Source organism: Osmia bicornis, chromosome 14 (genome assembly GCF_907164935.1).
Source record: "Osmia bicornis bicornis chromosome 14, iOsmBic2.1, whole genome shotgun sequence".
NCBI classification, from domain to species: Eukaryota; Metazoa; Arthropoda; class Insecta; order Hymenoptera; family Megachilidae; genus Osmia; species Osmia bicornis.
Window position 1 is genome coordinate 1,165,180 of NC_060229.1, and position 21,131 is coordinate 1,186,310.

At 38.5% G+C, this 21,131-nt stretch overlaps 3 protein-coding genes and 1 long non-coding RNA gene across 10 annotated transcripts; 3 read left to right on the forward strand and 1 right to left on the reverse strand.

Annotated features, from left to right (window-relative positions):
- Positions 1 to 1,710: 1,710 nt before the first annotated feature.
- On the forward strand, positions 1,711 to 2,873 carry LOC123988501. Its single transcript, XR_006830116.1, has 2 exons — positions 1,711 to 1,880; positions 2,031 to 2,873. It is a non-coding gene; the product is annotated as an uncharacterized LOC123988501 (long non-coding RNA).
- Positions 2,204 to 20,534, reverse strand: LOC114879306 (syntenin-1-like). Of its 2 annotated transcripts, XM_029194121.2 has the most exons (9): positions 20,417 to 20,534; positions 20,222 to 20,319; positions 4,199 to 4,264; positions 3,941 to 4,129; positions 3,771 to 3,881; positions 3,463 to 3,698; positions 3,219 to 3,372; positions 3,036 to 3,145; positions 2,204 to 2,963 (listed from the first exon to the last, which is right to left on the reverse strand). In XM_029194121.2, exons 2-9 carry the CDS (start codon positions 20,276 to 20,278, stop codon positions 2,909 to 2,911), a joined length of 978 nt encoding a protein of 325 aa, XP_029049954.1. In that variant the 5' UTR covers positions 20,279 to 20,319; positions 20,417 to 20,534; the 3' UTR covers positions 2,204 to 2,908. The 2 variants fall into 2 exon arrangements, with proteins under 2 accessions (XP_029049954.1, XP_029049955.1); XM_029194122.2 differs by lacking the exons at positions 20,222 to 20,319; positions 20,417 to 20,534 and adding an exon at positions 4,542 to 4,723.
- LOC114879304 (dynein axonemal intermediate chain 3) lies at positions 5,316 to 16,479 on the forward strand. 4 transcript variants are annotated; one of them, XM_029194120.2, is made up of 4 exons: positions 5,316 to 5,674; positions 14,830 to 14,997; positions 15,077 to 15,190; positions 15,351 to 16,479. In XM_029194120.2, the coding sequence occupies exons 1-4, from the start codon at positions 5,501 to 5,503 to the stop codon at positions 15,432 to 15,434; spliced, it is 540 nt and encodes a 179-aa protein (XP_029049953.1). In that variant the 5' UTR covers positions 5,316 to 5,500; the 3' UTR covers positions 15,435 to 16,479. The 4 variants fall into 4 exon arrangements, with proteins under 4 accessions (XP_029049953.1, XP_046144734.1, XP_046144736.1 ...); XM_046288778.1 differs by lacking the exons at positions 5,316 to 5,674; positions 15,077 to 15,190; positions 15,351 to 16,479 and adding exons at positions 5,716 to 10,647; positions 10,823 to 11,074; positions 11,308 to 14,754 and having other exon boundaries at positions 14,830 to 14,921; XM_046288780.1 differs by lacking the exons at positions 5,316 to 5,674; positions 15,077 to 15,190; positions 15,351 to 16,479 and adding exons at positions 5,716 to 10,083; positions 11,308 to 14,754 and having other exon boundaries at positions 14,830 to 14,921.
- LOC114879308 lies at positions 16,748 to 19,332 on the forward strand. 3 transcript variants are annotated; one of them, XM_029194125.2, is made up of 5 exons: positions 16,748 to 16,823; positions 18,124 to 18,260; positions 18,450 to 18,632; positions 18,705 to 18,821; positions 18,897 to 19,332. In XM_029194125.2, exons 2-5 carry the CDS (start codon positions 18,141 to 18,143, stop codon positions 18,969 to 18,971), a joined length of 495 nt encoding a protein of 164 aa, XP_029049958.1. In that variant the 5' UTR covers positions 16,748 to 16,823; positions 18,124 to 18,140; the 3' UTR covers positions 18,972 to 19,332. The 3 variants fall into 3 exon arrangements, with proteins under 3 accessions (XP_029049958.1, XP_029049959.1, XP_029049960.1); XM_029194126.2 differs by lacking the exon at positions 16,748 to 16,823 and adding an exon at positions 16,830 to 16,950; XM_029194127.2 differs by lacking the exon at positions 16,748 to 16,823 and adding an exon at positions 17,587 to 17,883.
- Positions 20,535 to 21,131: the final 597 nt, after the last annotated feature.

Consider the following 21,131-nt stretch of genomic DNA (forward strand, 5'->3'; position numbering starts at 1 on the left):
TAGAGTTCGTGTGAATGATGAGTGAACGTGACAGAATGAATTTCAAGTTCGAAAGGGGAACTTTACACAATGCTTGAAGAGCAAATACCGACCCCTCTGGGGGTCAGCCCATATACTAAACTGAAGCCAATTTCACGAGTAAAATCGGGAAAACGTTTCAATTTCAAGAGCGATTTCGTTATCAAAGTAAGTAGTTATAATAATTAATAGTATTCATGCTTATTACTTTGATATTGAAATCCGCTCATCGCGAAATAAATTCTTGTACATATAAAAAAGTAAGTGTATTGTGAAGTCGGAGGGTCATCCGACTTCTCTACATTTTTAAACTCGAAATCTATATATGTAAATATGTACAAGAAAACCCTATCCTGAGCTAAGGCATAAAATACACAAAAAAGCAATTTGCACGATTATCATTGTATAAAATAATACAGTGATATTCGTGGGTCACTATGCTCGCTCAAAAAATAAAAATTACAACCAATTCCCGTGTCGCTACGGACCATTCGTCCTACGACATGATGGGAATCGGAGGAACTTTAAAGCATGCGACTCACCGATCGTTGACTTGCACCACTGCACTCGCCATAGCTCGTCTGTTGGCTCATCAAAGAAACGGTATCCCCACTGGCCAAAGCACTCATCTGAAAGCATAAAAATCACGATTCTTGAACGATATATGTTTTCTCTCAATTTGTTGTAGTTAATATGCTAATACATAGGATAATTCAAAAATATGCATGCAAAACTATATGGGAATAACTACACCATAAAACACGGTAAAACACATGCAAATACATCCCAAAACACTTGAAGATCAAAACCATAGAACACTATAAAATATTTGCAAAATTATAGTAAAACACATAGGGTACCAATCCATAAAACCTACTAATAAATCCGTATAAATATACCAAAACACAAAGGGTACTACTCCATAAAACCCACTAATAAATCCGTATAAATATGCCAAAACACATAGGGTACCACTCCATAAAATCCACTAATAAATCCGTAAATATATGCCAAAGCACAAAGGAAACCACACCATAAAACACAATAAAACACATGCAGGTACATGGGGTACCACACCACACCACACGGCACACTAATGCACTTGTATAAAAATGTCAGAACACATGGGTGACCACACTATAAAACGCACTAATATATCCGTATAAATATTCCAAAACACATGGGAAACACTATAGGAAACACCATAGACACACTTGTGGTAACACACTGATAAATCCATGCACGAATATCCATAGTGTCAACCCGTACCGGTATATGTTTGACAGCTCGATCCGTACGCTTTGGCGGTCGCGATAAGACTGATTAGATTTGACCTCTCTTCAGGTCGCGCTTGTACCGGCGCGCGGCGCGCGCAATCAAGCGTGACGTTCCGCTTCAACGGTTCCGCAGATTTAACTATTTCTATCTGATATTTATTAATATTTGTTTAATTATTATTTTATATTTTACAATTGTTTATTAATCAAATTATTGTTATATCTATTTAAATTGTTTATTTCTTTACATTTCCGCGTGGGTATATTGCAAAATTTTGTTTAATTATTCTATTAAAAATTATTTAATTATTATTTTTAATTTTACAATTGTTTATTAATCAAACGAACGAACTGCGCCCTACAGAATAAACGAGAAGCTAAATTTCTGGTCTGTTTTACCTTTTTGACGTCTTTCGTGAGTGAACAATCAACGAAATCGTAGTTTTCAAATTACTTCTACCTGGAGACTTGTACATCATCCCTTGGGTGCTCGTTTTATTCTATCCGACCCAAAGAATATCAGTCTGGTCCCTATTTGGACATTCGTTTCGCAAAAATGTGTATATTACAAATAAATTAATGCAGGTGAGTCCGATCCGCCATTTTCTTGACTGTGGACAGACACAAATTTCAATATTTTATAACTTTTTGACGATTTGGGTAAAATAAGGACCAAAGCGCCATTCTGTAGGGCCTCCTGGACACGTCCCTCAAATATTTTTGCATTCTGTTTAGAAATGACGACGAAAACCGAAAACTCGCGTCTAGGGATTTTTCTAGGGACTGTTGGTAAAGTTTTCGACGCTCGAAAAAGTGCAGAAACATTCGTAAGTAAGAATTAATCATGTATGGATTCATTTTATTAAATGTGTAAGGAAATTTGTGGCATAACAAGTTATATGCCATAATACTTTCGTACCCAATATTTTATTATGACTACGATTAGTTACATAATTTACATTTCATAGAATTGGCACATTTACAAAGAACGGTATAAAACTTATTAATCGTAAATATTGGGCCTGATAAAGTAAATACCGTAATAGTGCAAAGAAACAATAGAAATGTATAGATATTTACAATGTAAATCGGAAGTTTTGATTGTATAAATACTTTGAACGTATTAATAAATACGTATAAATCTATATCATAGAGTAAGTCAAATGTAAAAACTCACCATAGTTGATGAATAATGTTGTGTTAATGAATAATGATGAATATTGTTCAGTTCATAAGACGCTAACAGTATCGTAGTATTTAATTTAACCAACAAAAGTACCTTAGATCTAACTATGAATGATAGCTATATTGCAACTGATGAAATATTCATTAGATATCAATATTATATAAATGTAAAAACCAACTTGAATGTAAAAACATCTAAAAAATGGCAAAAAACCTTCTCCATTAACTCTTACTATAAAAGTAAGCTACAACTGTTATACAGGACATTAACCAAACTTTTAACCAATACTGCAAACATATTCCATAACTTCGTACGTATGTTATTTATGCCTGTAATTTTTCTTACTAGTAATAAAATATGAAGTGTCACACATAGACACTAGTGTAATAAAATGCACAATCTTAAACATAGCTTGAAATTTACTGTCTTAAACATCTGGCACAGAATGGTCCATCAACGTTTTTAATAAGCTGCTATTCATTCTGAAAAAACAACATTCATTTAATACGCAAATTTCTATCAAATTATTACTTCAAGTATTAACACGAATGTACTTTTTAACCATATGGTCGTAAATGTACGATGGAATAACCGTCACAGTGATTATGTTCCCGCCATTTTCAATTTCAGCCGTAATTTCTTTATCCTTTAGTCCAATAACATTCTGAAACATTTTACGAAGTTGATAAAATTTATCAATCTCGTTGAATACTTGAATTTTCAAGTTTGTAATATACCTTCCCATTAACTTCAAGTATTTGATGATCGGTTAAGAGACCATTTCTAGCAGCTGAAGAATCTTTAACTAAAGCAATAATCTTCCCGTTCTTAAACTGAAACCCGATGTATCCTGTACTGTCTTTGTGCATAGTTATCGTGCGTTCGAAAGGTCTAAAATGATTAAGATTTAGTAAGGATATTTGAAATAAAAATAAAATGCACAGGATTTCTTTATAATCTGATTGACCCGCCATAACTAACCTATCCCGTACCACTACTCGGATGTTATTAACGTCAGCATTTCGTAACATTTTGTGAACTTGTTCCATAGTGTATCCAGCAACAGAAACATTATTGATACTTAAAATTTGATCTCCAAACCTTAATCCAGCAAGTGCAGCAGGAGTATTTTGGCTCACAAGACACACAAAGATACCATTATTTACAGCATGTACTCTTACACCAATTTTACCATCTTTATCTTTGCAGAGGATCAACTACAACAAGATAGTGATATTTTATATTTGAATATTATATATACTTATATAAATAAAGTATGTTATACTTACTTCCCTTATTCCATTTGTAACTTGAGCTCTCTGTAATCCCAAAGACTGTCCAGACAATGGTGCAACCATACCTGCTAATGGCCCCGATGTTGCAGGGGTGCTGACTGTCATCTGGTAAAAAAAATTTTTTGATGTAATCATTGGACATTAAATTATCATGTATTACTTACATCTGATTTATGTACAAGGGAATACTCAGGCATATTTTGTGCTATCATTTCCTCTGTAAGTTCCAAGCCCATATATTCCCCCAATGCGGGGTATAATGGAATAGAAGAATTATAAACTGGTGCAGTAGGGGCAGATTTTTCATGTGATATAGGTGGAACATTATACTGTGATTCTGCTTGTAGTTGTGCCTAAAAATAAAATATTATGTTAGCTAAAGTAACATTGCTTGAAAAATAGATGAATGTTTTCTTATTTACCTTCATCATATGATCTACCTTCATATCCTCAAGAGTAGGATACAGAGACATTTTGTATAGATTTTCCTGAAACAAAACACATCTCTATGTGAGATACCTTCAACAAGATATTATGATATAAAATGTCATTTATTAAAAAATAATACATCAAACAAGGGTAGTAAGAGAACAAAAACTTTATAAATATTACAAAACATGCATAAGTATCCAAGATTTCGAGTACTGCAAATATCGTAAAAAGCCGGAGATATGCGGCATACCAATGTGATGAATCTACTGTAACGCCTAAGAAAGATTCTTAAACAAATAAGTATACCCACAAATAAATATCTTAATATTATACCTTTAAAAAATAATTAATATAATGCAATAATTATATTGTAATATGTAAAGTTGTGCGCCAAAAATTACACCACTTTGTGTAAAAACACCCAAGTCACACGACTTGAACGTCACGAGTAATACTTTGAAGTATTATTGATAAGCTACATATGATGAATAAAACAGCCACGGCACTGGACAGTGTTAACGTCAGTGCTGTTAGACCAATTTGTCGATTGGTTGCAATCGTTATATATATTGTGTTCCTTCATACAAACGATTGGTTCAGAGTCTTCGTTATGCGCCATTATGTGCAGCCCCGACACCCTGTACGCCAATCGCTTGACTCATTCCCCTGTAACCTCGCCAGACCGCTTCAGTTTGAAATTTCATCACTGAAGCCTATCGTTTTTCTTATAAAATGTTTTAACTCAATGATGAATCTCTCTGAAATCATATCCTACACACCTAAACAGCTGCATATAGTTGTTTTATCATCTATAAATGCAATCTCATTACGCGATAAATTTACTATCAAGTTATTAAGTAGAAACTTAACAACTCTGGTAGTGGTAAAGAAACGTATACTTAAAGGACATTAGAAACTTCTAAACATTTTATAAGAAGAGACGTATTTATTAATTGCTATGGACGAAGAGGAAGCGGAAGGACCGGAAACTCCCTATATGACGTGGCGATTTGTGTCTTGCGTTTCAACTTCGTTGACAAGTTAAAGAAGGAATGAAATAACGGTGGGGGAAAATAGAATACGGTAGGGGAATAGCGGATCGTCGGCTAATATGTAGGTAGTACTCAGTAGTGTGGCCTCCGTGCGGGCCGTGGTGGACCAACAGGTGTTTCGAGCTTGGCTTTCGCGATACCGGTTCCCTTCATTTTCTAGCGGTGTTTACACCGGTTCCTTTCACTCACAAATATACATCGAATTTATCCATAGTATACTTGCTGCCGAGCAAACGTAATATGATGTCGGAGACCGTTGTGACAATGGACAGTTCCAGCAACAACACCAGCAATAATCCTCGACAGGTGCCTACGGTGAAGACAGAACCGGGTCAACCGAACCCTCTGACTAGCATTAGATTAAACGTGCCCTACTTCACCACCATACCCGGTATCATCAAACTCGTGCAATTGGTGAGTACATTACATTGGTTTTCTCTTCTCGTCATTAGAAAAGAACTGATCGCTAAAAGAAACTTATTGAGCGCATTTATACAAGTTTAAAACGCAATTTCGCCTCGCTCTTAACCGCGATCGATACAATGCTTCCATTATCAGCTACTCAAAATAAGAGTATTAAAAGATATTTAGTGAAAAATACTTTAATCCTTTGGAATCTTTATTTTCCGCTTTATTTTCCAAAGTAACAGATTATGTAGCATTACGTAATTCAACCTTACATTATCTTAATAAGAATAGAGTTTCCTCCATTGTAAATAATAACTAGCAACGAATGATATGACTTGTAAATTTAAATAAAGAAAATATATTCAAACTTTAAAACAAAAAACAAATATCATGTTTTGCACCTTACGACGAAAAGATTTCGTCCTAGTTCTAAGGATATTTAATGCCGTAAGATAATATTTTATAAAAATAAGAACAATCTTATGTTCCGTAAGATCGTATTTTTTACGATGCAATTAATCTCATTGTATTTTGGCAGACATTCATCATTGTTTTGGCGCTATGACTGTCCGTCTATCTTTTATACGGCGTTGTTATTTTGAACGCGTATGTTTTGGAGCGTTGCGCAATTATGCGCCCGATTCGTGAAGCTTATTTTCTCGCAAGAGAACCAGTTTTCATTCTGAATAATCCTTTATTGTAAGCAATAAAACTTTGATAACGTTTAAACTGGCAGGTAGGAAACAGTACAACCTTCGAATTGTATGGTTTGCATCATGACGTTGAATGTGCAACGGTATAAATGCATAACGGGAACCTCTTTACGGAACGGTTAACAAAGTATCCTGAGGGGACAGAAAGGGTAGTTTCTAATTACGAGACTGCGATATCAAGCGTTAATGTCGTTAACCGGTAACGTTAAGCACATTATCCATTTCTTCCGATGTTCAGCAATGTTCAGCGATGTTCCTTGTCGAAATCGATGGTACCGTTAGGTGATCAGCATCGGTAAGCATCGTTTCTCTTTGGTTCACGCACGTGCAGTCAGAGACACGCCCGTAAATCTTACTTCTATATCCATTGTATATAAAGTGCGTGTATCTTCCTTCAATTTTTATATTACAAAAAAATTTGTTTGTTTCTTACCACGATACGATTGAATTTCCGATCGAATATCTGAAATAATCGTTCAGATAATCACCCCACCTGTCATAACTTTTCGATAACGCGAACGAGCGAGCATAATTTTAACGAGACTCTGTAAAACAATGTTACCTTGGAGTAACGATGTCTTTTGGTACACAAAAGTAGGAAAATGCGTGCGTGACGAACGGTGATTTTGCAACAGCACGATTGAATTACCAACAGATAGAAATCAAATACAGTACGGTGTTATTTCATGAGACTTTGCCGTCCTCGAACGGAGGATATCTTATTGATTGCACATTTATATGCCGTGCAAAACACCGTGTCACGGATTCTGTGTAACGAACTCATTACCATCATTCAGCGTTAATGAGTTTCGAGCGTTCAAATGCAATTATCAGTCCCTTCGTTTCAACCGAACGCAAACGAAAGATGGAATTCTCGCGACGTCTGGATTCCGAATTTAGACGAGCGTCAATGATATTTAAAGAATATAGAGGAACCGGTTTTTCGAAAAGAATGATAATCGTGCATAGTTGAGGAAAAACTTGGCTGGTGTGCTGGCATAGTTTCAATACACTCGGAACACGTCCCTACGAACTAGACGCACGTTTGATGACCATACATGTTCATCCCGATGACCGGGACCATACGTGGCGTCCCACATACTCAGAGTTCCATCGTACTGGCACACGTCGAGGCCGCACCAACGGTATCGAAACGATTCATTAAGAATTCAAGCTGTCCTTGACTTTTCGACGATGATTTTCGTTCCTGTACGATTGATCTACCACTACCGGCTGTCCACCTATGCGACTTGATACGTTTTACCAAAAATTTCACTACTTCGTCAGTAGGAAATGTTAACAGTATCGAATCTTTAAGAAACAATGTCTTCTTCTTATCAGTCTGCATGTACAATCGCGTTTGTTATGCAAATCCGACTAACCGAACCTTGAGAAGTAATAATTAATAGCAAGGATTCGTTGTCACGAAATTGCGTGTAGGATAAACAAGAATTGGAACATACAATAGTAGAAGTAGTATAATACAAATGCTATGTACTACGCGTTGTGTCATTTGCGCGCGTCATATTTATTTTCGCGTACATACGTACTCCGCATATAGGTTTAATCTTACATTACGTATATGTGTTGCCCTCCATTGGAATAAATCTAGGTATTTTTCAGGGTCGTCGATAGTATAGACTTCGTGACTTTTCCTAGAGTTTATAAGATATCTATACTCGTTTCTTTTAACGCTATTCCTTGAGTCTGAATAAAATTACGTTTATTTGATTTTTTTAAATACTTTTTTATTTACCCAAAACACGTTTTAAATGAATTTTGACTTGTAGACTGACCCCCGAATAATTCTCATGCAAGTATACAAGCAGATTATCCTATACGAGGGGTTAATTTCGGTCAGGGTAATAGACGCACACGTTCCTTCTCTGGCCAGTAATCGTCTTCTATTAACTGTGAGAAGAGAACGTGTGAAAAAGTTACGCTTTTAAGGTCACCACGTATTCTGGTGGAGTGAACTGTCACTGATATCGATATAGGGTACATACAGATTAGTGCTCTCGGTATATTTGTCGAATCATTTTTAGAGTCGTGTTGACGCATAACTTCGATAACACGCTTCAGAATATCTTCAGTTTAAAAAAAAAATTCAAAAAATTGGAAGAACAGTCGTACAGTTTCGTGTCGATGACGGCGTTTAATATTTGACTGGAAAAATAAACGGTTGGCTATTCTAGTTAGGGTAGATGGAACGAGCGACGCACCGAATTACGCAATGCCAATTATTACAATGGTTGTCGGGTCGTAGTGGCACGAGTTCTTATGGTGTGTAGGCTGTTCACCAGGCATATCGGCTGGTGCAACAAGTTATGCATCGCAGTAATTGCACGCAAGTAGCTTATAGCAAGGACAAGCCGCACCTCGCAACGCGGACTACTCGCGGCCTGGTCGACTATGTACCTATCGGAGTCGACACGGACGGGTCATAAGAACGATTATTTTTTTGCGTTCGCGCTTGCAAGAATACCGCCGATCGATTAAACTAGTTCCATCGTTTGATTTATCGAACAAGCGAGTTCAATCGTTTGTTCACCGAGTTAGCGTTTCTAGCTTCCTCTCAACATTTTGGAAAAGAATCGAACCGAGCCATTTCTTAGCCTTTTAAGAACATTGCTCTTACGTTATATCGTAGGCAGAACATTATGCAAATGATTCATTCAACTAGTAGCGGCTAGTCATGCTCACTTTTCGTCTCGTTTTCGTGGAATGACGCGAACAAGAACAGAAAGGAATTACGTAGGATAACAAAGCAGGCATGCGCACCGTTTATGAATGGTTGATGTTGATACGCATACCTGTCGAAGAAATATGATTCACGGTCCTAGAAATTTTTATGCGATATCTGGCGATAGGAAAAATGATTTGAGCTCTACGTAATTCTTGCAAGAATATCTACGTCAGTATATGGTATACACACACAATGGCACGTCTATCGCTGTTTACTGACACGTACATGCACGTACATCGACGCAAAATTTTTAACCTTATTCAACGCGATTTACATTGCTAATTACGTAGCTATTTCTATAACCGCTACTTATTCCACCGTGATCCTACGAGCACGATAGCGTAAGTTAATTCGTCAGAATAGTAATCGTTTGTGCAAATCGCAACGTTGCTTAAATTGATTAGCAGATAAGGGGGAAAAAAAACAGGGCTTCTTTAGAAAAGAACGACAGCCTTTCGAGAGAAAGGCAATCATTACAACACCTTAGAACATAGCGTAAATCCTGTAACAATTTGTTAATTTAAACGAGTACGGTAGCTATTATTACATTATTGCAAAGAATTATGCCGCGATGACGATTGTATTATAAGAACATTATTTTCAGAAAGTTCAGATAAAACAGGGTGTGTGTCAGAGTCATCGCTGTTTTAAGAAGTAAGCTTACGTCATCGTTTCGACATTTTACTAAACTTTATCGTATAATTTGTAAAAATGGCTCCTCTGTTATACTGCTAAAACTTTATGATTCGCATAATTTAATCTTATTTCAGGAATCGATGCTTTTGAATATTAATTAAGAGGAGTGACAATAGTTGAGCGCGTCGTGAGAATGGTTATTATAGCTGCACAAGTTACTAGCGTAGGATGTACTTGGTAGCCACTTAGTAATCGCATACGAATAATGCATGTGGGTCGTAAGGTTTCTATCCGAGTTTTCTTATCTATGCTTGGACTTGGTATGTTCAAGTAGTGCTCTCAATTTCATTCAAGTAAGCGGTTTTCTACGCGAACGGATAGCCACGGTCGCGTTACGAAGTGCAAGCAGTTCAGCGTCACATCCACTTCTGGATCACAATCCTTTTCCTTCGCGTCAGAAATACTTCTGAATAACGTTCGGCACGCATGTTTTGTTCCACATTTATCCGATAAACCCATCTGACCCTTGATGATATTAACCGGGAATTTGTTTCACGCGATGTTCCAGTGACTTTTGTCCTCGTCCGCAAAACACTATCAACGATTCTCAGACGATAGATCTGACAAGGGGAACTATGCAAGTGTTACCCGCACTTGTTCATCAAACTTTGCCAGCCTGTAGAGCTCATCCAGCTGAACACGCCTATCCTACAGTTCAAATCCTTGATTCCCAACATTTTTTCTTTTTTCTAAATGATAATTTGTCTCTTTTTGAATAACTATTACATAAAAATTATCACTAAAAAAAATGTTACGAATCAAAGATTTAAACTGTGGATCTCTAGATTGCGAGTTGTATGCGTGAGTTTGTCATACTTCGGAATGTAAGGAGTAACTAACTGTAATTGTTAATATCTTTTAAACAATTAGCCATCTACCCCCAAAAGGGGGTATAGGCGTGTTCAGCTCGACGAGCTCTACAAGCTGCTAAAGTTTCATTAATAAGTGCGTGTAACACTTGGGTAGTTCTGCGTGTGAAATGTCTGTTGCTAATTTTAGAGCCGATGCCGTTTCTTCGAGTACTCTGCTTGTTTTGTTTCGTGCTTTTGCATCCGTTGTGTTTCAAGTAATTCGATCGAATTATCATGAAAACGCGTGATTATGAAAAATCGAGAGGAAAATTGTAGCAGAAAAGTAGCTGGAAATATCTATCTGTTACGTTCCGTTTCGCTGCTCGTTCACTCTGATTCTGGGGGGACAAGTGAATGGGATTTAGGACACTACCGTCATTATTAGGATCGTTAATATTATGTATGTATATTAGAAGTAATGTACAGACGTACAATCCCTCCCATGAATAATGTAGAACCCCGACCTATATTTTCGAGCGGCTATTTCTCCTCCATAAAGTTATTTTAGGAACCGTCGTCGTTATTTCTCGTTTCTCTGCTCTCGAATCAAGAGAACGGCGAACAAATTTTGTACACAATCTCGCGTCGATGGTGGCCAGAGGAAACAGTTTGAACAAGTTGAAATATTCGCAGGAAACCATCACCCATTAGCTCTTCTAGACGCGTATATTTAGCGAGGAGACCAGTTGGCTTAGACGTGCCACCATCAAAAGGTCAATTAACAGAGTACCTATTTTTATGCAGGAAAAATGGTTAGAAGGTAAATTGTATTCTAGATACTTGAAAAGCGTGTACGGACAAGCGTGTGTCTTGTAAACATTTGTACTGTTCGAGCTATTCCTACGAATATTAATAACTCGTATAATATTGCACGAACCATTGACGCTAGGAATTCTTAGCTGCACATTTATTGCGGTCGACGACGTTTTCAAACGGTGAAAGTGAAATTCTATCTTCGGTGCACAGTTCTAGCGTTCCTATCGTTCGCACTTTCGCGCCCGTTCACTCTTTCACGCATTCCTGTCTCTTGAACATTTTATCTGCATTCATTTTGCGTTACTTACGTTTTACTTAATACTTTGGGTAGATATACTGAGACGATAAAAGAGATTACCAAAACTTTTTGCGAGAAGGTGGAAACAAGATCGTCTCTAGGGTGAAGGTTTGATCGATTTTGGTAAGGTTTGAAATGTCCGCGATACCGTGCACGCAGTATGGCGGCAAAGAAAAGGAAGATGCCGAGGAAAGGGGTTAAACGTCCACTCGACTGGACGTTAGTCGACGAAAATATCGAAGATGTGGAACGGGTAAAGCTGGATGCCGAAACGCAACGAGAACTGGGCTGTTTGGTCGGCGAGCACGTGTTCCTCGAATACCCGTGGGCGTACGTGCAACGAGATCTCGTTATAAATTTCTCTAAACTATCCGAATCGTCTCTGGAAGAGTTTCAAGAAAAAATTCTCGCCTACAAATCTGACACGTTTCTTCTGGGCTACGCTTCAACCCAGTTGATTTCCGACGAATTTGTGATTTGCCTTAGCGAGCACGCGAAACGCATTGTCTGCGAGCGAAACAGAGATATCTCGAAGGCAATCTGGAACAAAGTTGCGAATAAAGTAAGAAAAAAGGCGAATTACTGGCAGTCTTTGGGCAGCGAGTTGGAAGTGGAAGAAACTTTTGTGAAAAACCTCAGGGAATTGTTCGAAGTAGAAATTGTGTTACCTGGGAAACTGTTGGGTTCGAACCGAAAATTATGCGACAGAGGTTCGAACGATTCTAGAGATAGCTATGTGCAACTCGTGAACGCGAACGAGAACTTTGAAAACATAGACAGAAAATGCATTGCTAGAACGGTTCAAACGCATTTGCCATCTCGGGAGGCTTTCGTTCAAACGTATCTTAAGAATCCTAGAAATGCATGGACACAGTATGTGTACGAAGACACTTTGAACGACGCTTCTATTCATGAAGAAGATCTCGAAGAAAAATCGGAGGAGAATGACGAGGAACGATCTCGAGAAAAAAGCGACATCGAAGACAAGGAAGACGAAGAAATACCCAGAGAAAAAACTTCATTAGAATTATTTCTAGAGGCTCGATCACAGGAGATGATCGAGGTTATCAGCTATAACGCAGCAGTAAATTTACACGTGGACGATGTTCAAAGTTTATCTCGTCCAGAATGTAAAATCGTAGCTCTTCCAAAAGCGAATACTTTTCGCGAACGATGCTCGTTCATTCCCTTCAATTTTAAAGTCAATAAATCTATTTCAAACGTTTCCGTCCATCCGAAGTTAACAGAGTACGTAGCAATTTCGTACATCAGCGTCCCAACTGGAAGCTGGGAAAATAAATTTGCGAACGAAGGCGAATTTCAAACTAGAGTGCTTCTTTGGTCGTTTCACGATTCGCTTCGTCCACAACTCAGCCTTCAGGACCACAGAGAGATTTATTCTGTTTGCTTTTGCCCGCACGACGACAGTCTAGTGATCGGAGGCTGTTCTACCGGTCAAGCGATCGTTTGGAACATCGAAGATTATTTGAGCAGCGATCGAAATGACAAAAATATAAAATTTAGAACGTCATCGCAAAACAACGCGCCTGTATTTCGTCCGATTGTTGTTTCGGATAGACATCGTTCTCATTGCCTACCTGTTCGAACGATTCGGTGGTTGCCTGCCAACTATAAAGTAGAGCCAAATGGAAAGTTGACAAAATCATCCGTTTCCACGGACGCGCAGTTTCTAACCGCTTCCGAGGATGGCACGGTTGCCTTTTGGAACCTTTCTCTTAGCTCCAAGTTCCGCACTCTCGTCGAGGACGAGATTTTTCAACCGGTCTTTCGCTTAAGGGTTCCAATTTCGAGGCAAGAATCAGAGAATGTAACGCTGTTATGTTTGTGTCTACCATCGATCAAGAACCCGAACGATACGGAGTACACGAGAAGTTTGTGGATAGGTTGCAGAGAAGGATTGATAAAGTGTAAATGGGAAGAGCAGGCGGAAGATACAGCAGAGATCGTCGAATGTAAGATCTTAAATCATTCGTACGTGCACGACGGTCCAGTTACAGAAATTACGAGATCTCCTCATCTTCGAGATGTTCTTTTGACGATCGGTGGACGAGTGTTCGCCATTTGGAGAGACGACTATCTGGATTCTCCGTTATTCTGGAGGAGGGCTCGTAGGTACACGGTTTGCTGTTGGGCCAACGAACCCGGAGTTTTTCTCCTCGGCACCCGAGACGGTGCATTCGAACTTTGGGACATAAAGAACGAATCGAATCAGCCGGTGTTTTCGCGAGTCGTATCATCGAGATCGATCAGCACTCTGATATTGTTGGATTATCTTGGGTGCAAAGGTTCGAAAATGATCGGTATAGGAGACCAAAATGGATTTTTTCACGCGTTCGAAGAACCCGAGATCTTTCGTGGCGATCAGACGATTATCGAGAGGATGGATTGGTTCGAGGAATACGTGTGGAGAGAAGCGCGAAGGAAAAGAGTTTTCATCGGTTGGCAGGAGGATTTTCTTGCCAACGATCCGGTCATGATAGCGAAACGAGCAGCTAGGCGTGACGAAGAACGCAAAAGAGAAGCGGAAAAGACGAGGGAAAGGCTTCGTAGAGAGCAGGAAGCGCGTTTGAAATTGAGAGCTGAGAAAAGGACTCGCAGTGCACCGATATCAAAGGATATTGCGTGGAAATCGAAGGAATTCGATAGAATGAAAGATGTACTTCTGAGTAAAAAGGGTTTGGTTCCTGCCGAGCTCGAAGCGAAAAGGCTTCCTCTGGTTGTCGCGAAAGCGGAAAGGGATGCAAAGTTGAAGAGAGCTCAGGACAAAGTTGCCAACCAGGAAGCACACTTTTTGAACAAACTGCTAATTGATTTTCCAGAGTTGCTCGAAACGAAAAGGGAAGCTTTGAAATCCAAAGAATCGGTCGAACAACAAAAATCCGTGGACGATTATTTGAGAAAATTTGACGAAATACGCAATCGAGCTAATGAGATGTTAACTAAAAATTCGCGCAATTAAAAATTCGATACTTTTGCATGGCTGACACTTTGCTTCTATTTATATGGTAGTAATTAAGAGAACACTGACAAAATACACGAGGAAATATAATTAAATGCAGACGTATTTTTTCATGTTTCAGGCTCTTGGTATAATATGCATGGCATGCGCGTCTCCAGCATGGGTAGGTGCAACCCACTGGTTTCTATTTGTCGCTGTGACAGCTTTCATCGCCTCTTTATTATGGTGTTTCGTTTACGTGCTGTCGATTCGAGAAGCACTTAAACTACCCATCAACTGGATTTTGACGGTAAGAGAAAAGTTGAAACGTAAACGTAATTACGCAAAGTTAACTGTATTCGATTATTCATAAAATATTCATTTTGCAGGAACTTTTGAATACTGCGGTGTTCGCGATACTCTACATGATAGCCTTCATAGCACAATTGTCGGTATGGAGCGCGTTGCACCATGTGTCTACCTCGAGGAACATGGCAGCAGGGGTAAGAATAAACGAGCTCTATCAAAAGAATGTAGGTCGCGAAGGAAACGTTTCGGTTAGAATCATAAAATTCTCGTTTCTCGTCCCTTAACGACCGCATTAAATTGACATGAAAAACACGACACAGAAAACAGTCGTTAAAATTTCTTGTTTCTTCATAGGTATTCGGGATTTTTAACACGCTTGCGTACGCCGCTGGAGCGTATTTCCTGTACGTCGAATGGAAGAGCAGCAATACGCAGTGAAGAAGATCGAAGGTACTGAAAGAAATCAAGGTACCTGAAGAGCACCTACGACAAAGCTACTACACCCGGGTTCTATCGATCCACCGACTATTCAAGATCATGATAGGCCATCGCAGAATCATCGCGTTCGATCAGAAGAATAAGCACCAGGCTAAAAGAAGAGATCGATGGGTTGAAGCTAGTCCAACGAAGCCCTTTCCCAATCGTGTATCGTAGCTTAAGATCAGAGAGACTCTGTAATCTACATATGTGCCTTAAAAATAGTTTGCTTGATCGACAACGCGCTTCGATCGCTCTCGTAATCGTCTGGAATCGCGAACGCGCTGTCAGGATCGATAGAAATCGTGTTTCTTTCGAACTCGACGCATAATATTTTTTAGACGTTTCGAATTTCAAAGTAATCCGGACAATTACGAGAGCATCGCGCGTTTGTTAACCGAATACAGTTTGCCGCTGACCTGAGACAGGTTGCGCGCCGAACGGGAGATACCAACGACTCTCCAGAAATTTTTCGTTTCGAAGGAGATTCGTAGATTCTCCTTTTTCAATTTTCTCACGGTACGAACAATAATACTACTACCAGGAATGTTGACAGCAATCGTCTCGATAAAGTGAATCGCGACTGAGGGTCGATAAAATCCATATTGGACGTGAATCTTCCCAACTTTCTTGCAGTCGTGTTTAGTTTCTCGGTCGTGTTACTGTGCGTACATCGTACAGTACTCTCCCGTCCAATTCAATTTTTCTAATCATACCCTTTCCGCACTATCGCGAACTTTTTATATTTATATGTATACACCTGTTAGACATATACATATACGTATCTATCTCATAATAAGTAATATATTTGCACAAATTTCAGATGCAGTGCGTTGTTCTTTCTTTCCTTTTCTTTTTTTCTATTTACTTTCGTTCATTCATAAAAGGACTCGAATACAATTCGTGTTTGTGAATGTAAGGACAGTTCGTTGGTATGTAAACGTTTTTAAATACATTGTATTTCTTCTGTACACATTACCATGGAAATATATGTTCGTTTTCGATATTGTTTTCGTTTTCATTTACCATTCCCAATTTCTCCTTTTTACAGCCACCATAGTGCGGTCGACGTATATCAGGTAAGGATAAGTTAAGATAAAATTAAAGTCACCAATTGTTAACAGACAGAGAGAACTAACTTGCAACTATTGATAGCACTGTTTTTCATAGATAAGCGAAAAAATGAAAAATAATGATTCTTATGCGTTTTTGCGGTGATGATCTTTCTCTGAAAACACGTATTCGAATATGATATCACGAATGACGTCATTCATGGTACCGCGTTCGAAACGCAAGCGTACACTTCAGTCAATCCCAGACGTCCGCCGCGTGACCACCTATCTCATTAAGGTCAGTTTAAAGCTTGTGCACATTGTCGTTTGCATTTGCCGGTTAATAGAAACAATCGTAAATCCTGTACTGAGAAACTCGTATCGATATCGTGGGGTTCTCGAGCAAACCTTGTACGACAAGTGTGGTAAGAGAAAATTATATCCAGTTTTCAATGTATAGATTGTCCATCAATTCGTTTTGACATGTTATCGTTAAAACTGACAAATACAAGATACGTAATGGGCAATCTCTTGAGTTTATCGCATTTAATTACGATTTATCTGATTATCAATGAATTATCAAAGGACAAGCAAGCATCTTATGAAAGACCGGTGAAATGTGCTCTGCATGATTCTCCAGTATTTTTATCGGTTTCATTGGTAGATGTGCTTTCATTTAAAAATAACTAGTGACGACATTTCGCGGGTGTTTGTTTATTCGTAGCCGCGTTAATTCGGGGATATTCACGATACACATTAAGAGAAGGAATCTTTTATGTCTCCCCGATATGCTGATTTTTGAATTTTGCTTTAATTTTCATTGAATCAGCGATCGTGTAAATGTTATATATAGAACTTACTGCAAAGCGTTGCTATGATTAGATAAAGTACTGTAATCTTTATTACAATCTGTCATGCAAAGTTAAGTACTTTATTCTTTTCTATTTGCTCCATTTCCTGTACGTTCCTCAACATTGAACCGAAGGGGAAAGTGATTCCGGAGGGCTGACCGTGTTATCGATCGACAACAAAGTTTAGGGGTGCGGCAAAATATACGAAATGAAAGTGAAAATATCAACGCTTTTCGCTACGAATCATGCTTGTGCGTTAAAGTATTGCATTTATATCTTCCTTTCGATTTTTTTTTTTTTTTATCGTCGACTGTACGTAACACAAGAAACCTGAGCTGGTGATCGGTGAAGGAAAGCAGCGTTTCTTTGGTGAAAATAAAACGCGCGACTCGATGGCTATTCTTGGGTATCGGAAAGCGGAGGAGGTTCTCCGCAAAATGTAGGCCGCGCCTCGAAATGGTGGCCTTGGCCCTCTTTTTCCTCCTGGAGTTACTTTCCATGGAATAGGTATATTCGCTGCAACGTGCTATCTTCTTTTTTTTATTGTAAAACAAATATTTTATCAAGAAAAAGGAACTTTGAATCACTCCTAAATCATAAAGTACATCTGCGTCAGTGTGTAATAATAATTACTGAAACATATCTCGTATCAGTTGCTAGGTAGAAAAGTGTAATCATAAATAGTTCATGGATGATATCACAGCCTGCTTTCTCCATCATAACGTGCCGCTTTCACTCTCGTTTCAGAATCGGCAACGAAGGGAATGACAATGTCGCATTCGGTAACCATCAGAACACAAACGGTGACGAGTAGCTCCACGTCGGTCATCATCAACACTGGTTATTTGAAAACGTGGGGCGGCCTTTTCAAATTATTGCACGTGGTAAGCCTTGCCATTTAAAAAAAAAAATAACAAAAAATTTACGTGAGGAAAGATTAGTAGTTTGTACCGTTCTGTTATCGCTACGAAGTTCCGCTTCCGCTCAGAAATTGCAATCAATGCGATACACAGTTTGGTTTAATCTCACTTTACGTGTTTTTCCGTTCATTCTTTGTTGACCGTGTTTTTCAGGCACTAGGAATAGTTTGCGTGGCAATAATTGGCAATCGATTCTCCTCGCATGGTGGATACCAATATACCGCGGAATTATTTTTTCTTCTAATGACGACGACGTTTATGATCTCTAGTTTTATCCTACTGGTAAGCTGTTTAGCTTCACTCTCGACGTCGTCTATCATCTCAAAAACCATCTTCGTAAGTATTAGAAATTTCAAGAGATTCGTTATCACAAAATGATATATTGTAAAATGATCTATTTCTTTATAGGAACTTCTCTATCATTCTATAGCATTTGGATTATATTTAGCTGCATCGTTAACTTTCATAGTGCATGTATCGAATATGAAAGGATACAGCCAATACGAAGTGTTAATGGCTGCTGCGGTAAGTGGAAAGAATAAGAGTATATTGCTTTTAAAATTTGTAATGTTCCTCATAATTTTAATTTTTTCCTCTTAGATCTGCGGTTTGGTAAATTCTGCATTGTATCTCCTAAGCACTATCGTTGCTCTCCGTACATACAGAGGAATTTGAGAACATTATTATACCTTTCACTGAAAATCTTTTCAATATTTTCAATATTTTCATAATCGTCTTCGAATCTAACTCATGATTTTGTACCAAACCTTTTCGGAGAATATTTATTGTAATTTGTATATTTTGTAATGCTGATACGAGCACAAACGCAACAAACAATTTACGCTTACTCGAATGGTTAAGTGCGTTTTATAAATACCGTGTGTGATTGAATATTTTATATTGACTATTGATATTTTATACGGTTCCTCCATTTATACACATTTATTCACAGAAATCGTCTTTGAAGTGTATTTATTTTACTTGTATCTAACGTTTATGTAAGAAAAATATACCAAGAAAGACTTATTGTAACTCATTTTCCGATGATGCCTGATTAGATTACCGTTGTCCACAGTCCGAACAATTAATCATTTACAAAAGAGACCCTCCAATCCCTTGTTTGTTATGCACACCATCGATCAACTGACGTAATTATTATGAGTCAGAAAATTCGAAGATACAGCGTGGACAAAAACGAAACTTTCGCACGACCATTGCCACGACGTGGATCTGCACGTAGGAACGTATCGTGCGAAAAGAGTTTTGACGAAGTTGAATAAACAGAGAGAACAGGATGCTGCTAATTACATTATGTATGCAATCGAGAAATCGATGACTCGTTTCATTTTTATTGTCCATCGATTCGACAATGATCGAATCATACAGCCGTGTACGAAATTTAAAGATCACTCTGTTCATCTGCTTCCTTTGCCCAATACAATTCCCATTTCGTTCTTTTTTTTTATATTTCCTGTCTACCGTCGACCGAGTGTATGTTCCGGCGTGGCACGTGCCAGAAATAGCCGGTATCCCTTGTGTCGAATGCAACGCAGGGGGTGCAACGACATTTAAACGTTCTGGATCGACGGTGCAAGACCCACAGTTTGCTGAAAAGAGCTCGCGGGCACGGTTCTCTCCCCCGTGTGTGTTCAGTAAATTATTCGTCGAGCAATCGACAATCTCGGTTTTCAACGTACAAGAGATCATCGTCGAGTCGAACCGTCCTCTATCTCGTAACAATGCGAATTAATCGTCGTTTAATCAATTAGAGCGATCGTATCAAGGGGTCTGCTCGTACACGAGACGGTTTAACGAACTTATCAGACACCTACGCATTGAAGACGGATCTTTCTTTCGCGAAATTTTCGAGTGCAGGATAAAACAAAGGGGATTACTAAGATCGATCGAATAAAACAATTACATACGTGATGGGTAGAAACGGAGTCGGTCCGGTGATCAGGATGTCGTCCACAGGCACCCATAATGCTGGAGGCGTGGAATGTTGCTTCTGTAGGTGTTGCACCTGCATACACATTGAATTTTTGAAAACTATGCCTGGAATGTTGAAACTGTGCGAAACGGTAAGTTCTATGCGTTAAACAACTGTGTAGAGAACTTACGGTAATAATAACGGAGCGTATATTTGTGCGTAGATTATCAGTGGTCTGATACAAAGCTTGCTAATTAATTACGGTTTAAAATACAGTACAACGATTGGCTCGGCTTTCGAAGGATCTTTGACTACGTCTTCTGCCTGCTTCTTGACGTCAGCGGTATTACTTGCCTGCTATATTGTATCTGAAAAGTCGTATAAGCTGATTAGATCCTCTTTGTTCGTACGTAGAAGCTGCTACATTGGTGCCATCGATCGACAAGAATCGAATTTTGAGAAAAACTATATTTCTTTTTTCTTGTAGGAAATGATGTTTAACGCTTTAGCCTCCTTCTTGTACTTAAGTTCAGCTTCCTATTTGGCATTCTCTACAAAGATATTTCTCCTCCCTGATTATTACATCAGGCCAGGATTTGACGTCTATCCTGCAATGACAGCAGCCTATGTATGCGCAATTACTTGTTTATTTTATTCAGTTTTTGCACTTCTATAAGTTTATTTTATTTGTACAGTTTATGAGCGGCTTTGTAGGAGTGCTGCACGGTGCGGATGCGTATTTCTCCTACATTCATTATCGAACGGGAAGATGAAGAGGTAAAGGTGTCCAGTGTCTGAAAATATTAACCTACGATTAGTAGGTAAAGGATAAAAGGGAAAGCAATGCATATAATTGCATTGCAAATTCTAATTTTTCTATGATGTACCGCCGCTCTTTATTTGAA